The sequence below is a fragment of the Pavona decussata genome, unplaced genomic scaffold, assembly GCF_977016875.1.
Source record: "Pavona decussata unplaced genomic scaffold, jaPavDecu1.1 SCAFFOLD_237, whole genome shotgun sequence".
Classification (NCBI taxonomy): Eukaryota; Metazoa; Cnidaria; class Anthozoa; order Scleractinia; family Agariciidae; genus Pavona; species Pavona decussata.
Window position 1 is genome coordinate 1,767,501 of NW_028145642.1, and position 17,990 is coordinate 1,785,490.

At 38.2% G+C, this 17,990-nt stretch overlaps 3 protein-coding genes and 1 pseudogene across 4 annotated transcripts in view; 3 read left to right on the top strand and 1 right to left on the bottom strand.

The window, feature by feature from the left end:
* The window catches only part of LOC146457845 (uncharacterized), a 12,167-nt gene extending 6,764 nt beyond the window's left edge, over positions 1–5,403 (bottom strand). The window contains exons 1-5 of the mRNA XM_085091510.1: positions 5,242–5,403; positions 3,418–3,677; positions 1,999–2,062; positions 1,029–1,159; positions 122–240 (exon numbers count right to left, since the gene is read on the bottom strand). Coding sequence (XP_084947636.1) covers positions 122–240; positions 1,029–1,159; positions 1,999–2,062; positions 3,418–3,677; positions 5,242–5,392 — 725 coding nt within the window. The 5' untranslated portion in view covers positions 5,393–5,403. The remainder of the gene's footprint in view (positions 1–121; positions 241–1,028; positions 1,160–1,998; positions 2,063–3,417; positions 3,678–5,241) is intronic.
* A 98-nt stretch (positions 5,404–5,501) lies between these two features.
* On the top strand, positions 5,502–7,663 carry LOC146457846 (cytidine deaminase-like). The gene has a single exon (XM_085091517.1). It carries the CDS (start codon positions 5,583–5,585, stop codon positions 6,057–6,059), a length of 477 nt encoding a protein of 158 aa, XP_084947643.1. The 5' UTR covers positions 5,502–5,582; the 3' UTR covers positions 6,060–7,663.
* Positions 7,664–8,941: 1,278 nt separating this feature from the next.
* LOC146457847 (cytidine deaminase pseudogene) lies at positions 8,942–12,038 on the top strand (annotated as a pseudogene). Its single transcript, XR_014858391.1, has 2 exons — positions 8,942–10,729; positions 10,809–12,038. The product of XR_014858391.1 is annotated as a cytidine deaminase pseudogene (transcript).
* A 2,238-nt stretch (positions 12,039–14,276) lies between these two features.
* Positions 14,277–17,790, top strand: LOC146457848 (glutaredoxin domain-containing cysteine-rich protein 1-like). The gene is made up of 4 exons (XM_085091482.1): positions 14,277–14,845; positions 15,018–15,242; positions 16,521–16,586; positions 17,188–17,790. Exons 1-4 carry the CDS (start codon positions 14,585–14,587, stop codon positions 17,359–17,361), a joined length of 726 nt encoding a protein of 241 aa, XP_084947608.1. The 5' UTR covers positions 14,277–14,584; the 3' UTR covers positions 17,362–17,790.
* Positions 17,791–17,990: the final 200 nt, after the last annotated feature.

Genomic DNA, 17,990 nt, shown 5'->3' on the forward strand with positions numbered 1-17,990 from the left:
TGAGAGCTCATCAAGCGATGTCCTGCCCCTCCCCCCCCCCTCCCCTGCTACCCCCACACCTACCAAGACTTTGGGGAGGAGAAAAGGTATTATTGGACTGGGTATGGTTTCAGTGCAGTACCTCACACATCCTGCTGGGGTAGCTGTTCTAGCAAGCTCTTCTGAAATTGATGCTTCTTCTGCACATTCTCTTATCATCGATTCCTGAATATTTTCACCACAGATAATGCCACCAGCCACCTGCAGATACAAGATTTTTTTTTTTTTTATAATGGGTCTGACTACAGCTAGCACAAAAACTATCAGGTAAAATAATACTCCTAATACCCAGATTGATAATTTGCAAAGACCTCCTGCAATTTCTGATTATTTTGAAGCATGATAAATGTCTAGGCATTTTATACAACTTTCTGAAGATATTTGCAAAAATTAAGCTATAATTAAAAGAACTTCATTTTTACTCTGTGCTTTGTTTTGTGATAAAAATGAAATCTTGCCCATAATCATACCAGGTTTTTATTGCATGTGAAACGCAAAGCGGCAGAAAAAATGTTGGAGCAACCTTTCCTGAAAGAATTCAAGGCCACATGAACATGCAAAAAATTCCGGTGAATCTGAGCTTTGTAATTTTGTTAATCATTTGTAAGTTTTTAAAGCATTATGTAGTTTTTTCTCAATCTACACTGCTCCACTGGATATCACTTTCGTGATGTGGGCTTCTTGTATAAAGATTATTATTATTATTAATTATTATTATTATTATTATTATTATTATTATTATTATTATTATTATTATTACAAAACAACAAAAAGCAATCTGAAAAGTCATTTGGGTCGGTTGTGCTCTCAGCCCTTCCTTATACTGTGGAGTTGATATTTGTAGCAAACCAAACTAAATTAAATAAATGCAAATAAAAATATATTTAAATGGTGTAAAAAATGAGACTTCTGAACTTTTAGCTCTTTGTAGTGCATACCCAGTTGGCATTTAAGTACCAAATTAACACTTGTGGGGCTTAGAGCCTTACAATCTGATCCAGTTTACCGGGCCAGGTTTGCTTGGTGGGACTTCTTCTTGCCACCCACATGGAGATTTTTCCACTTTGATCGGTGAAATATCCATTCACATGAACACCATATTGTACTGTTCCTAACAAGCCTACGAAGAAAGGCCAGAATAACATTTCTTTAACATGTACACGCTTATAAAATTATTAAAAGAACTATCTTCTATGGTTCAAAACAAGAATTTACAATCATGTCATTTTCAAAAGATGCACACTGGCATTTTCATAACCTATCTGCACAAATGACAGACTACTTTGGGCGTTGCAATAATTTTGCTTCTGTTAAATTTATCACCAACAATAGGTTGAAGTTGAGTGGACTTATCCTTAGAAAATTCTACATGTTCTCTCCAAAAATAGTGGCGTATTAAAGGTTCCAGTGCTGGTATTCTTTGGGTTGGTCACGTTTTTAAAGACAAACTTCTGCTCAACTGAGAGAGAGAACTTTCTTTCTGAACTGCTGCTTGTTCTTACAAAAGAGCCAACAGTGCTGCCTTGGAATTTAATCCAACACCCACCATGAATGTTAGGTTCGATATGAAATTTGAATTTCAAATGAAGCTCTCTTGAAGAGATACTTTCTAGACTAGACTTGAAGCCATTTCTCAGGAAATTGACATGTTTGGTAGCTAATGATGCTTTCAATAATACCCAGTGAATAATTACATGTAAGATATCAACACAAAGTTCACTTGAAACAAATCATTAATTTTAGTTTACTGACATTTTATATTGCAATTCAGTATGGAAGAAAATCATGCTTCTCCACTGGTGAATGAGACTGATCAGTCTCAGGGAATGCAAACGCTTACCGATTTGTCAAGCAAATTAGTGTTTAAGGGGAAGGATTGATATGGGATGATGAAGCAGTGTCCGTGCGGGGGGCTAAACTCTGGTAGCAGCCAATTGTATTAACGTGTACAAGACTTACATGTTGCTGATCTCTCCATCATAAAACATGGTTTACTGTCAAATGAAGCCATTACAGGATACATCTTTAAAACAATGACACATAATTATTATGACAGGTTACTTACACTGTAGTTTTACAACAAAATTAAGTAAAATTAATGTCTACAGCTTGCAAACTACAGCAGCCACTTAGTAAATTCAACAGGCACCTGGAAACCAATGCAAGTCTGCATATACTTACATGTACTACATGCTCACAGGAAAGTCATCCATAGTCATTCTGATCTGTAAAATTATTGATACGGGTGCTTTTGATGCTATTCCTAGCCTGGAAAAACATGATGGGAACACACCTACCTGGTACATGTACAATGTAAAACATTATAATTTTGGTAACTCTAAAGGTTTAACACAAACTTGGAACAAGGTTCTCAGCTACCTTTTAAGGTTTTCCTAAAACATTCTGACTAGTATGCCTGTTACTTTTATAAAGGAATCCTCTGGGATTATAATTCCAATATTATTTAAGAGCTCAGTAAATAACCATCTGCCAACCTGTAATGTGTTTTTAGGTCTTTTCTGGCAAAGATTTGCTGGATTTTTGGTATATGGCATTCAATTCCTCAAACTAAATGTGTCACCTGGGATTTTTTTTCCACTGACACAAAGGGCATTAAAGGGAAGGTACTGCATGTACCAAAGATGCAACATCCAGGTTGATTATTGGCACCAAACCTGTTCGTGTGTATGAAGTTTTTTCCAAACAAAAGGATAACAAAACTGGAGAAAATTGAGGGTAGATTTTTCTTTTTTTCTTTATGCAATAACATGTGATTTGCACGATGCAAATTACATCGGTTACATGTGCTGCCACCTCCATCAACGTGTAGAGGAACATAAACATTCCATAATCTGTAAACACTTTAAGGACAAACACGGTTTGAGACCGACGGACCTGCGAATGCTTGATTTTTGAAATGCTCTTGATCAGGAAGAAAGGACCAAAACTTAACACTCAAAGTGGCTCTATTTCGTGCCAAACTCTTTGTATAACAATTACATGCTCTTGTTTTACCATTATTGCATTTTTGTAATTCACACTTATCTATTTCTGTATATAGTGGTATATATGTCACTTATGTTAATTCTTTCACTGCATTTGATAATGATGACATGAGGTCGTTGAAACGTCATGTAATTTTTTTTTTTTCGTTAATTTTCCTTTTAAAATGTTTCTCAAAATCGATCTTGATAAGAATTATTAGTCACAATTAAAAAATGTCAAATTGGAGAAAAACCTTCATGTAAAACTTGAGACTGGCAGTGGCCAGTTATGCAACCAGTCTTTTCAGTTTATTTTTGGATAGTTTGTTCAGGCTTGGCCAAAAAATTGTCTCTACACTTTTTATCCACAAAGGTTATATTGAAATCTACTTGCCTCATCTCTCCATCCTTTTAAAGTACTAAACACATCCTTTTGTCTCAGATCCATCATAACTTCAGCAACCTTATTGGTTCTTTCTGTGAAAGTCTTGATTTCTGGATTTAATGTTACATGAAGAATTTCACCATCATTTGGACCCACAACCATCACAAATACGTGTTTATAAGCACTAAGATAACTGGAAACATGTGGCGAAATGTAACCCACTTGAACACCATCAACAATGAAAGGCTTGCAAGATAATTTGGATGAACCTGTAACAGATAAGACAGTTAAGTGTGAATTATAGCCAATATTTGAAAGTGGTTGTGGGGACAGAGTGAAAGATGTGCTTTAAATAATGTGAGACATGAGATATTAAGTGACTTGCAGTTGAGATTACTTGAGATCAGGGATTTGGAAATGGAAGCTGAGGGATAAGGGGATGTTGGGATGCATGCTAAAACACATTGTTCCAGAAAATACCCATACTCCCATCACAAAAGGGGTTTAGTCCAAACCCTCCAATACGTCTGGAAAATCTAAATTTAGCTTGAAACTTTTTTTAAAAAATAATTTTTATCCAAGAAGCCCCTACCCCTAGTAATTTCCAATAAACTTCCAGAAGGTATGGATATTTTCTGGAAAGTTACCAATGTGGCATGGGGTTTAAATCTTGCACTCAGTGTTAGTTTACAGTTTAAGAGCAATGTTCTTCTTCCTGCAACGAGGGCGTTTCTCTGAGTCCCCTAGCTAGCTTTCTTCTTTCCATAAATAAAAATTTATTTTAAATTTCAATTCAACCCTGTAAATTTCCATTTATCTCTTTACTTATTTTTACCCCATAATTATTATTATTTATTAAGATTTGAAAGTGGTAGATTACACTACCAACCACATTCTCTAACCTCTTACTACTTGAGTTCGAGGTCCATACCGTAAGTTACAGACCAGGTTTTTTCCCTTTGATTTATGGCCCAAGCAAGTAGTGCGGGCCATAAATCGATGGGAAAAAAACAAGGATCGGTAACTTACAGTACGGACCAAGAAAACAAGGTTAGTAAGATATTTATTACATCTCTGAGGTTAATCGGGCACGTTGCAAAGGAAATTAGTTGAAGTCAAGGGAAATTTAGCTGGCTGTACAGTGAAACACTGCCCGCAAAATTGACCAATTACACTGCGCTGCTAACTGAGAAATAATAACAACAAGTTATAATAATATTATGCCAGATTTTTGCTTCTGTTTGAAAGACTGAGTCACAGATTTGTGTATTATATAGACAAAACCATCGCTCACCATGTGCAAAATTTGCACAAACAACTGTGAAGAAGCGAAAAATGACGTCATCAATACCCTCACTAGTTAAGATATGGAAATTACGCCACTCGGGTCCCTGATGTAGTTCTGTATGAACTTTAAGAGTGGTGTATCGTCCAGTAAAATACTCCTGTCTATATAATAAAATTTATTAGTGCATGGTTTGTACAGGCATCATTCATTCAGAACTTGCATGTCATTGGTAGAAAGAGTGCCCGTTTAATACTAATAGGTTGATAATTTGCACGTTACGTCGTGGCGGCCATGTTGGTGGTTAGGAACAATATTAAAGATCTCTCTTCTCTGGGAGTTATTAAACGTCCATTTTTATGCAAACTATGCGAACAAATTTTATTTTGTTTTGGCACCAATATGGCAGCAATGCAACCCATCTTTAGCGTTGGTGTGATGTCTAACGTGTGACGTCTAACGATCTAACCGACGAAATTGAATGTAAATGTAAAAGTAAAAGCCGGCCAAAGGATTAAATTGACCCTACTGTCATCACACATCCTTACCTGCTCGAAAAAAGTTATTCAGGTTATGAACCAGTTGAAGAATGGCGCATGACCAATTAGCCATGGCTGAGGACAGAAAAGTCGGACACACAACTAAAATTGTCAAAATCCTGACCAAAAACCTGACAAACCCTTGGCAAACCATTATCATCCCTGCCGCGTTGAGTCGGTATGTACTTCATGTATCTCTTATCATAGTGTATTTTAGGCTAGCGCGCCCGCTGACCGAAAGATCGTACGCGCTGAAAACGTGATGCCACGGCACGGACCACGTCCACGTGATAGAGACTGTACACTTCGACTTCTGAACTTTGTGGACGGAAAGATCGACGTCGTATCAGATGGCCAACAACAACAACATGCTTCGAAACAGTGACAACTCTGATTTAGCCAAAAACGGCCTCGAATCAACCATAACAGCTTTACTAAAGCGCAGTATAAAAGCCAAACAACATTCGCATTCGCCTTATAGTAAGTTTCGCGTTGGAGCTGCCTTGTTGACTGATAATGGAGAAATCATTGATGGATGCAACGTAGAAAATGCCAGTTATGGTCTGACGATTTGTGCCGAGAGAACTGCCCTGGTAAAAGCTGTGAGTATGGGATTCAAGAAATTCCAGGCAATTGCGGTGACAACTGATATGGAGGAGTTTATCGCTCCTTGTGGGGCTTGCAGGCAAGTTATAGCGGAGTTTGGATTGGATTGTGTCGTGTACCTGGTCAAATCGGATCTGTCTTACACGAAAATGAATGTTTCAGAACTTCTGCCATTGGCATTTACTTCCGCTGAGTTGGAGAGGGCAAGTTTGAAGCAGTGAAGTCTGATTGAGGGCAGTTTTTATTGTTGAAACACTTGGGGTAGATATTAATTAAGTAACTGGTATGGACATGCATTGCGTAATCAGAAGAAGGCTATTCAAGGTCATTCAATTGCTGCAGGAGAACGCTTGGCCTAATAGTGAAATTCAATTTTGTTCGATTGATTTAGTAATCAAACTTAATTGAGAAGTTCTGTGTGGGAATTTAGTTAACAACCAAACAAAATTGAATTTTAACGTTTGAGTTGGATTTACATATAGGTGGTTTGCATTGTCGCCATGTTGGTGGACAAAAAACACAAGAAAATTTGCTGACATATTTTGCATAAAAATGGCAGTTAACTCCCCAAGGAGAAAATTTTAATGTTCATGTCCACCAACATAGCCGCCATGATGTCACATGTAAACCATCAATAAGGCGCTATACTCTTCCACAGAAGGTATTTCGGTTTGTACCCTACACTCCTCTGCAAAATCCAATTTAGTCTTGTACTCTCCTTAGAAACTTTGGCCTTTGAGACTCTCTTCCCCCTTGGGGGCATGGATATATTTTTCTAGAGATGTACATTGCGATAAAATAATGGATAAGTAAGGATGGTATATTTTCAAAGGTTTTAATGTAACAAAGTACAATGAGTGAAAAAAAATAGTCTGAAAAGGTTTACTAATTATTTATTTTAAAGCGCCAGTCAAAATTATCTAGTTACTTGGTCATACAAAAGAATAAATGAATATTTCACAGTCAAACATTGTTCTGTTACTGATGTCATATGAAAGAAGGAAATACTATATTTAACAATTATTCCATGAGAGCGCGTTGGATATGAGATGATAGATAGCCAACGAGGCGCGTAGCGCCGAGTTGGCTATAATCATCTCATATCCAACAAGCGCAAGTGGAATAATTGTTTTATTAAAAACAATCAAGAAATATTGCTAGATCTTACTGATTTCGCTGTGAGAGAAGAACCAGCAGACAATTTAATGGCCGCCATTTCTTGGCCATGGTATAATGGCTCATATACCATGGCCGCTCAGCCAATCAAATTCCTCGAATTGCATTATACAATGATCCAGTTTTTAATAATGTAAGTTAGAGTATGCCACATGAGGTGCTCTGCTTCTGCTCCCCAGGGATATGCCCAAGATTATTCTCTAATGAGAAGTTTGTTCTTATGTTAGATGTCACAGAGTGTCCCTTGACCCTGATCATTACCTGAACACAAGTAAATCAGTCAAACATGAAGTTGTATGAAAATGGTAAATAACTCTAATATAATGATAAATAATGTAATAGTATTAAATGATAATAATAAGATCTGTTCAGGTATCTGCTGAATGGTGGTGTGTAGAACTTTTTCTTTCAAAATTATATTGTCCACTTACCAAAAAGAGGAGTACATGTAATAAAGTATGGCTTGGTACATAATTTTGTGCATGTAAACCAATGATACACTCTGACACTAATGACAGTAAACTGTGTTGTAACTCATTGATAGCAAACATTTTGGCCAGTTTTAACAGGGTGTAAGTCACACTGATGATTCAAGCCTGTCGGATGGTAAATAATTATTTTATGATCCAATAAACTATGCATTTTTGTTTCCCATTGTGTTTTAGTCAGTAAGATGAACCTTAGGAGTAATGTGCATAGCACTTAGACTAAATTTCAATTTTGTATTTCATGTTTATGCATAGACAGGGTCTAGCTCTCTATGACCCTCTATCATTGGCATGGTATTCTCCAAGTTCAAATTTCATGAGAAATCCACTGGGTGTGGAGACTAAAAATTATTTGTCTGCTTGTATCTAGTTTTATTTTTCTGACCTGATTGTTAACATTGACCTGGTTATTTGAAAGCTGATTAACGCTAATCCACGATTTAAACTTAATGGAAGGTTTTCATCTCGCTCGTTAAAAATGGGTTTAAAGGATAATGTCAAGTTAAAGGTAAAGAAAAGTCTATGTCAATACTGCAGGACAAAAATCTTTTGGAAGAATCTTCATTGATTAGTAATTAAACTCTAATCAAAGTTCAGTTTAATCCTGCAGGATTAGCTTAATCCGGCCTGGAACAACTGGGCAGTGATTTGCAAGAATTTCCCTTGGGAATTTTATATCAAGTTATTTAGGGGGCAGTAAGGGATGAGCAGGGATCCTTGCATGTAGGATTGGGTATACACTGGCCCCCTGGGAGGGGGGATACTCCTCAGAATTTCAGTAGGGGTGTGCGGCCCGGTTATCCAAATCTTGACCCTATTTCAGACCAAAACATACCATTTTCCGCACCCGTTTTCAGACCTGGCCTCTAAAATCCATACCTGTTTTCAGACCTTTGTTGTAGCGTAATAATAATCTTCACATCGGTGCGGAAGTCAGAAATTGATAAAATTCACCCGAAAGTTCAGCTTGAATGATAGATAGATAGATAGATTTTGGATACTTCTCTTTCTCTACTATTCATTTGAAGTTGAAGAGACAAATATGTTTACCCGGTATACGCTCGCATGAATCTCTTGAAAACCATACCCGATTTAAGACCAAAATGGTCAAAATCTATCCCCGTTTTCAGACCAAAACAGCTAAAAAACCATGCCCTTTGTGGCGGCACATACCTATATAGCTTATATAGGGAGTAACCCCCCCCCCCCTCCCGGAGTAGACAAGTCAGTAACTCCAATTCTGTTCCTTGAGAGGAGGGCATTATCCAGTGTAAATGTGATGTAAATCTCTAATTTCATGGTTTGGTTCTGCTTTGGCTCAGGTGCAAATGAGGCCAGGCTGTTGGACCTGGTAAATGCCTACTGGGCTAAAACTGAACCCCCCCCCCCCCCCAAAAAAAAAAAAAAAAAAAAAAATCCATTGGCCTGGAGCGCAACCCAGGAAAGTCAATTCTTCTCTTGAAAAGACCCTATAGATATCCTGTTCCAAAAGCACAGTCCACCAGAAAATTGCTAACCCTCAAAATACTAATGTCCCACACCTTCCCGGTTTGCGGAGAGGCGGGGCGGGGGCGTTCACCTGCACCTATTAAGCAGACCATTAACCACGTGATTGAAGTTCCCATCATCAATATGGCTGCTGTTGAAGGAGATCCTGTGTGTATGAAGAGTAGTCATAATGAGCTTAATAGAAGTGAGGAATCAACCATAACAGCTTTAGTAAAACGTAGTATAAAAGCCAAAGAATATTCGCATTCGCCTTACAGTAAGTTTCGCGTTGGAGCTGCCTTGTTGACTGATACTGGAGAAATCATTGATGGATGCAACGTGGAAAATGCCAGTTACGGTTTGTCGATTTGTGCTGAGAGAACTGCCCTGGTAAAAGCTGTGAGTATGGGATTTAAAACGTTTACTGCAATAGCCGTGGCAGCTGATATGGAGGAGTTTATCGCTCCATGCGGGGACTGCAGACAAGTTATAGCGGAGTTTGGATTGAATTGTGACGTGTACCTTGTGAAGTCAGACTTGTCTTACAAGAAAATGAGTGTTTCAGAACTTCTGCCATTTACATTTACCTCTGCAGAGTTAGAGAGGGCAAGTTTGAAGCAGTGAAGTCTGATTAAGGGCCTTTGATACTTGAACTGTGCCCCGAACAAATCGAATACAGTATTGCACAATTGCATAATTATTTCCTTTGCCGGGAGCTGCAGTCCTCTGTACTGAATCAATCAGTCAGTTTAGACAAGTCCAACTCACGTGAAATCCTTGCGTGAAATCTAAAGCGACGGGAATCCAAAGGAAGAACATCTTGTGACATGGACAAAGAACAATGCAAGATTTATAAATGGCTCAATGTACGTATGAACAAGACACGTTTACATGAAATATTGAAACAAACTTAAGGACGGTGCCTACTAATACCGAAGTATTTTTGTGCGGTTTATGACTATAATGCGGGAAAAGCAGATCTTGGCAAGGGCTATGGAAAACCAACAAGAAAATTGGGACTAACCATGCATTTTTCAGAGATAATTATTATAAGCAATAATATCTCTAACAAGTGCCAAAATATAAAGCAATGTGTGGGAATTTTTCCTAAATTGAAGCTTAATAATCTCTGAAAAATGCATGGTTACCCCCAATTTTCTTTTGAGATAGCAAAAGCATTTGCTAAGTTCTGCTTTCTCCATATAGTTTTAAACCATGCAATAATGTTCCTGTATTAGCAGGCACCACCCATAGGAAACCTGAGTATCTTGAGATATGCAGAACATATGCGCAGCAACAATAGTAGGCACTGCCCTCAAGGACAGTGCCTCTTTTTGCCACTGCGCATACATTCTGCACATTTTGAGATGGTCAGAGAAAGTCAGATAATTTCTTAACAGCAATGCCCGCTAAAACAGAGATATTTTTGCACGGTTTATAAGTATGCACGAAAAGCAGATCTTGGCAAGGGTTTTTGGGATCCGATAAGAATTTATGGGCAACCACGCATTTTTTAGAGATAATGAATGTTCAATGCTGTAAAAAATGCCATACATTGCTTTGTATTTTAGCACTTTTTAGAATTATTGTTGCTAAGTTATCTCCAGAAAATGCATGGTTACCGCCCAGTTTTCTTTTTGGATTCAAATAGCCCTTGCTAAGATTTGCTTTTCCCACAAAGTCAAGACTGCACTAAAAGACCTCTGTATTAGTGAGCACCATCCTTAAAAAGTATGTGAGTGAGTGAGTGAACTTTATTTAGACAGGGTGGCCCAATCAGCTACGGGGCTGTTATCCTGAGGGGCCCTGTATATGTAGGGTTTTAAACAGGACGTTCCGCTATAAAGGGGCTTGGCCAGGTAATAATTATAATAATAATTATAGGTCATTCTCAACCATCAGAGTGTAAACGACTGACAAACAACATGTGTCTTTTTCTTCGGCTTTTACCAATAAATTGGCTTAGTTTTCATAATAACCCTTGTTAAACAAATTAGAACTTGACATCTTATATTGTTGTGGTGATATTATAAAATTTTGAGGCATATTTTTCAGAGGGCGCTTGTGTCAACAACATGCATGTAAATTTGCATCTCATGCCCACAAAGGTGTGAAATGAAGCAGGGGCTTGCCCTTTTAAAGCGGAACTTCTTGTTTAAGCTCATGTGTGCACTGATGATGCCAGCTTTAGAAATGTGTGCACTTGAGCTGACACAAGCTCATGAAAAAGGGAGAACAAGTCAACGATACAGTTCAAATATTTACAGCCTTGATGTAGAAACAAAAAGCATTCTAAAGAAACCTCTGTGATAGTTTTAGAAACCGAAATATGGCTGTTCATTTCTTCAAACATAGCCAAGGTTGTAAATTTCATCTAATTAGTTTGTGTAAACAAGTCCACCGCTGTAGATCTAAAGATCATGTATGCCCAAAAAGTGATCTTGGCAAATTCCTATTCTAAGAAGTAATCATCATCTGTGAACTGAATGTAAACTTTCATCTAGATTTTTCTTGTGTTTCCTCCAGTGAAATTTCCTAAAAAGTCAAAAACTGGCAAAGATTTCAAATAATTTGGTCTATTTGGGGCTTGAAAGAAATATTACCAATCATCAACAATGATTAGCAAAAACAAGTATGGAAAGCTGATTGGAGGGTTTGATGAAAGGTGACTGAACGAACAATCCCTTCTGTTTAACCGCAAAATGTTTCACAGTGTGATCTGGAAGGTTGTTTACGTTCTGAGGCTTTTTCCTGTTAATCAATGTGATTTTGTTTTTCTTGTGTAGCAACTTTTCTTTTTTTATGCCTTTTATAGCATTGTAGCTTTGTTTGGTCTAAGTGCATAAGACAATGCACAATCGTGTGCATCACAGACCAACAAAAAATACAACTGCTCTGAAGTCTAGGGTCATAATTTTGGGACATTTGGGGCATTTCTGTATTTTAGTGATTTTTTGTATGATTTTGTGGGAGTTTTTGTTTGCATGTATACTAGTAGACATGCTTTTTGTATTCAAAAAACATTAAAATCTGTTCTTCGGTCCACCATCTAGACTTTCATTCCACACAGAGCCTACCAAACAGTTTCAGGCCACTTTTGTCTTGCCTGTGAACAGGCTCCCAAGTGGAGTATAGGGCGAAAAGAAATATTGTCGAGCCGGGCGAGCGGAGCGCGGTATGCCCGGGCTCGATTTTTGTCTTTTCGTTATACCCACTTGGGAGCCTGTTCACAGGCTACTTTTGTCAAGCAGCAGTTATTTGGGGGTGTGTCTGGGGGCAGCAAGGCTGGATTATTGGTGTGTATGTGCACAGGCCAGGGTTTTTCTCTCGCTCCACGATCACTCGTGTTATCTTCTCATCTCTTGCCCTAAAAAAGCAAGAAATGATGTATATTGCTTAAAAAGCTGCTGTAAAACAAAGTTGTGATTTGCCTAAAATGGGTCTCAAAATGCAGGAAATAAGGTTTCAGGGAACCCAGATTTTCAAAAATTTCTGGGGGAGCATGTCCCCGGACCCCCACTAGTAGGAGCGCCTCCGGTGCTCAGTAAGATTTGGGGCTCAACGAACACCCCTATCGAAACCTTAGCCACGCGCCCGCTCCTCATTCTTTCACTCTCTCTCCAGTCCGCTAAGGCGCTCTTATTTGTCTCCGCTCGGGCGCGAAAGAGGCTTCTATGGAGGAGAGGATTCTCTATAAGAATTCAATGCTTTATGTGGACCAATATGGTGGACTACCCAAGGTCCCCGAGAAGGCGCGAGTGAGGAGGACTGGCGAGTCCCCATACGTGGCGTTAGTCGGGATTCCGCACGGACAGCATTCGAAAAGTGTCGTTTATCATAACATTATATGTAATTATTCAATTTATTGTGGCACCATATATTATATATATTGGAGTGAATCGTGATAGCTTGAAGCTCACATTATCATTAAGTAGGTGACAATCATCTTTAACGTCGGTCTCTCTTCCACCAACTATTCAATCAACGAATTGTAATTTTTTCAATATAAATCTATCAATCAATGTATATATTTTCATTATCGCTATTACTTTATTTATAGTAAATTGTTTTATACTTCAAATTTTGTCAATATTTTCTCATGCAAATAACTATCCCTTTACTTGTACACATTATATTTCCATAAGTTGTACTTTATTCTTCAATTACTAATTTATCCGTATCCTCCAGATTTTTTCCATGCAAACAGTTCTCCGTTTCTTTTTACATATTTTCATTAGCTCTTTCGTATCTCTATTAGCAATTTTATAGTAATTTATGAGATTGTGCTTTAATAGGCCTGAGGAGTCTGTATTGCTAGCCGTACTGAATTGTCCCTCGGCGTAATACATAAAGTAATGTGTAGGTGCTGGTAGTATTGGCGTCGGTCCTAGGTTGGTTTGCAGACGATGCGCAAATGCTAATACCACTAGTGCCACATTTCTGTTTGAAGTGTTCCGCCAGTCTTACCAACAGTTTAGTGACCTGGCACTCGGGTATTGTACACTGATCCCCGGTTTGTCACAATTTTTTTTCTTCCTAAATGGAAGAGGATCTTTGTTATAAATTGATCAGTTTCACTTTGAGATTATACCTCATATGGTGTACAAGCTAAAGAGCAAAAACTGATAATTTGTAAGTCACAACGGAGCCTATTTTACTGAAATCTTGATAAGCGATAAATTAGGTCTAAATATCCCTTCCTATCATTGTTTATATGTGGAACTTTTGTGAAAATTTCCTTCAGTATAAACGTAAGTTGCTAAAATTAGAGATGACATTGAATGTCACAAACAGCCGTACTTGATGTTCATCAATATTCAAAGTAGGTATTAACAACGTGGATTATTTAAGATAGGCATTTTTAGTGAGCGCCTAAATCTTAAGAAACAAAGACTTTTTTTGCAACACTTATTTAAGTTTTTTTAGTTACATTTATAGGTAAAATGATACTTTTTTCTGTACTCAGTTGTCTTAGTTGTTTAGATGTTGCTAATTTATGCCCTGTCCTCAAAACACTTCCCGGTAACGCTGTCATCCTTATCGTAAACATCACGGGGTATTTTCAAGTTCCGTAAGCTCGATTCTAGCGTAAGCTGCTCTTGATTTTTACATGTAATAACTTTAAGCCTTACCAAACATTTCTAGGAGAAACTGGTCCGATTCGCCTAAGATTTAAAAGACGGAACTTGATCAGTGTTGTTAAGAGTATTTGCAACATTGATTTAAGCGTATGCATGAGTATAAACAAAGCTGCAATTTGCATTTTTCATGATTAGTTTCTCTTCCTTATTTTCAATATATATAAATACCTTCAAACACAGTGAAGTTAACCGATGGTCGTCACTTGGTATGACATGTTAATGCATATACGCGGCACCGTGTTTTGAACCAATCAGAGTGCATTGAGGCCTGGATCAATTCACTTCATATTCCCAGCGCGCTGAAAAGGACATACTTTTATGACCGAGCACAACTCAGCTATCAAGGCACAATCGGACAGCTATTGTTTCAGGCATAATGTCTTCTCCTTAAACACTTAAGAGAATCATAATGGCGGGATGGAAAGCTCTCTGATGTAGAATATAGTATCAGCGATGTATCGTTTGGGCAAAACTTCAGATACACTTGACTCTTCAAGATCGGTTCAACTTACGTCTTTTAACCACACGAACGGAGAATCGGCCGCCTCGTTACAACATCCACAAAATCAGCTCTTGCAAAGCAAGATAAGGCGGAATCATGGCTCATCTCAAACAGAAATTCTTGGGCCAACTGGTACGGTCCGAGGATTCAAAAATATAATCACACAACGGAAGGAGTTTTTGAGAATGAGCTTTGTTGGAGAAACTTTACAGGTAGGGCACAGTTCAAGATAACTCATGTCAAATTTGAAGTATTTAACTTCGCTTGGTGTCAATTATTTATGCAAGCGGAGTTATATCTGCATGTGTGATGAATTGACTCTCGATGTGCAAATGTTCTGATTTTGTTATTCTTTATACTATTAATAAAATGCTCTCTTGGCAGGAAAACGAAGAAGGAAAAATCGTTGTGTACACAACATCTATGGGAGGAATTCGCTCGACAATAGAAGAGTGTGCTTACATAAGAAAATTATTCGACAATCTAGGACTAAGAGTGGACGAACGTGATATATTTATGCACAAGGACTATCAATGCCAGCTTGACAAGCGACTGGGCATACAGAATGCTTCTGTACCACATGTATTTGTCAATGGGATCTCTTTAGGGGTAAGATACGATATTTCGTTTGTTTTAATTTAATAGATATTTCCTCGCACAGGTGGAAAGCTGGCCAAGGCAGCATTCCCTAAACGCTAGATTTTCTTTCAGTTGACTGCCGTCGATAAAGCCCTCATGATCAAGAACAAAACTGAAAATGTCGTGGGAATTTTTATCGCATTAAGCCATTTTTTGTTTTGCTGATATTTAAGTTTACATGTCTTCATGTGTTGCGAAATATCTTAAGAACTTTTTGTCCCCGATAACAACCTTGTGAGTTGTTTAGTTTAAGATTTTAATCGGTATGGATTATCAAGTGCTGATGTTCTATTTATGCGCTCGCATAAGTAAGAGTCAAATTTTTTGAAGATCCGTTGAATTTTTACATTCACGTGCTCGGTGGTAAAAAAAGATACCGTATGAACGAAAAAAATCATAAAGTCTCAAGTTTTCTGCGATCGCGCTCGCGACGAAATAGTCTCAATAAACGAACGATTATTTATTGGCAAATTTGCATAACATGACCGGGTTTCGTGATTGTGCTCATGCAGATGACTATATTATCATTATTAAGTATATAAAGGTCCATGGCACTGGGGACAAGTATTCATGCTACTGAACTTGTCAGTGTGCTGACCTGAACAACTCCTCAACTTTTTTCTGTCAGTTTGCATTAGTAAGCTTACGTATTATCATTAAAAATTTGCATAGTAGGACTTTAGTTGCTTTTTCCAATGCAAATGATCAGAAAGCCTCGCGCCCAGTAGCGCATAGCCGCATGGGGCGGAAACAAGGCCCCTCTTTTAATACCGGTGTTAAATTTTCATCGATATCCACTGTCTCCCACGCTGTCTCGAAAAAGTGATTTAGAAGTTGTTTAACGCGTCGGACTTACTAAAAATGTGGTACTTTGCATGTTTGTTACTCTTATCAACAACTAAAAGTTTCAAACTCCTCTTAAGTCTTTGTCTACAACATTAGGCACTTCAAATAAGAGCGTTCGGATGGTTGAATATCAACAGTGGACGAAACATCATAACAAACCATGAAGTCGCTAGTACTATTAAACCAAATCTCACATCAATGTATCTTGCTCATTATAAACTTTTAGAAAGATTTTATCATTATTTACGCCTCGACACAAAAATTAATATGTTTTCTCGGCCAGTCCCAGAGCAAAAGTAACTTAAACATGTGTGAAACATTGTACAGATTATTACTAATAAATGAGCTTTCAACAAAATATACTTCGGTAAAATTGGTTCTTTATTTATGTTTTGTCCTTAGGGTGTTGAAGAACTCGAACATCTGAACGAAACAGGAGAGCTTAAGAGTTTGCTTGAAAACTTTGAGGTAGGCTGGAGACATTCGGCATTATATTATTGACATAACCCTATCCAATTTAGACTACTTCGCACGGCATGTCAGCCGGAAAAAAAAAACGCCAACGTGTTTCGATTGGACCTAGATACGACCCATGGTTCAGTTCAGTTTAGGGAGGAGTTAAGGGACTGGGTGCTAATTAGTTCTCCAGGGGGTTCTTTTACCAAAAGAAGTTTGTCTGCTTGAAAACCATGTCGACCAACATTCATAAGTAATCTGACCGACGCCCTTTGAAAGTCAGTATTAGATTAATCAAGGAAATTCCTTACAGGGGAAGGCAGCGAGTTAGGGAGGGTGTTTATTTCGGTTTTGAAGGCTAATGTATGCGAGAAATTCTAGCCGAGTAAGTTAAGAACAGAAACATGTTTGGACATCCATTTCAGTCCGTCTTCTGTTGACCTGCATGTGCAACAAACAAAAACACTCTTGCTTGGATTTGCTGTAGAATTTTAATTCTAATATTATTGTAATACTAAGACCGGCACTTGAGGTGTTCATCTGTACCTCTCTGATCCTATAACTCAAACTGGTGCATATTTGAATTTGACCAAGCAAGTTTTTTTCCTTTCAGAGGCGGAACAGTAATGTATGTCAAAGCTGTGGTGGTTTTCGCTACATAAACTGTACCCAGTGTCACGGAAGCAAGAGAACACGGAAAACAAGAATTTCTAGACATATAAGCGTTTTACGATGTACTTCATGTAACGAAAATGGACTGCAGCGCTGCCCAGAGTGCGCGAAATAGCAGAAAGTGTACTGTAATCTGTTTTACAGCGATAACTCTTTATTGCGGCCAAAATAACAAACAGGGTTTCATTCCAAAACGACACTGGTCACTGGTCATTGACGTGACTTGCCATCACGGTTTTTTTGCAGCACAGTCAACCAGTCGCAATGCAATATGTATAAAAAAATTATTGTTGAACAGTCTGTATAATTATGTAGCTGGCTGCTCCGGATTCTGCATCGAACCGTGTGGAGTATTTCAATCGCGTGTTTTACGCATGTTTGTAGGCCCAAGTGTCCGTAAAATGGCTGAACAAGTGACAATGGCGGCAGGGATAAACTTCTCACCGCTATTATGGTAGACCACGTGACCTGCGCTGAGGGCTATTTTTTCAGCGTTCACTTACAGCATAGCATACAAACGCCAATAAAATTTGGCCCAGTACAATCTTTCGCAGAATCATTCGCTAATTCACCTCAAAATCTATCGTTTGGCTTGGAAACTCGCAAACTCCGCCATCGTCATGTTGTAAAAGGACAAATGCCCTGAAAAGCTGCAATAATATCTGTCGCTCAAGCTCTTGAAACTCAAATTCTACTTTGTAGAATAACCTGCAACTTGCTGTGTATCCAGCTTCATCGGAAGAC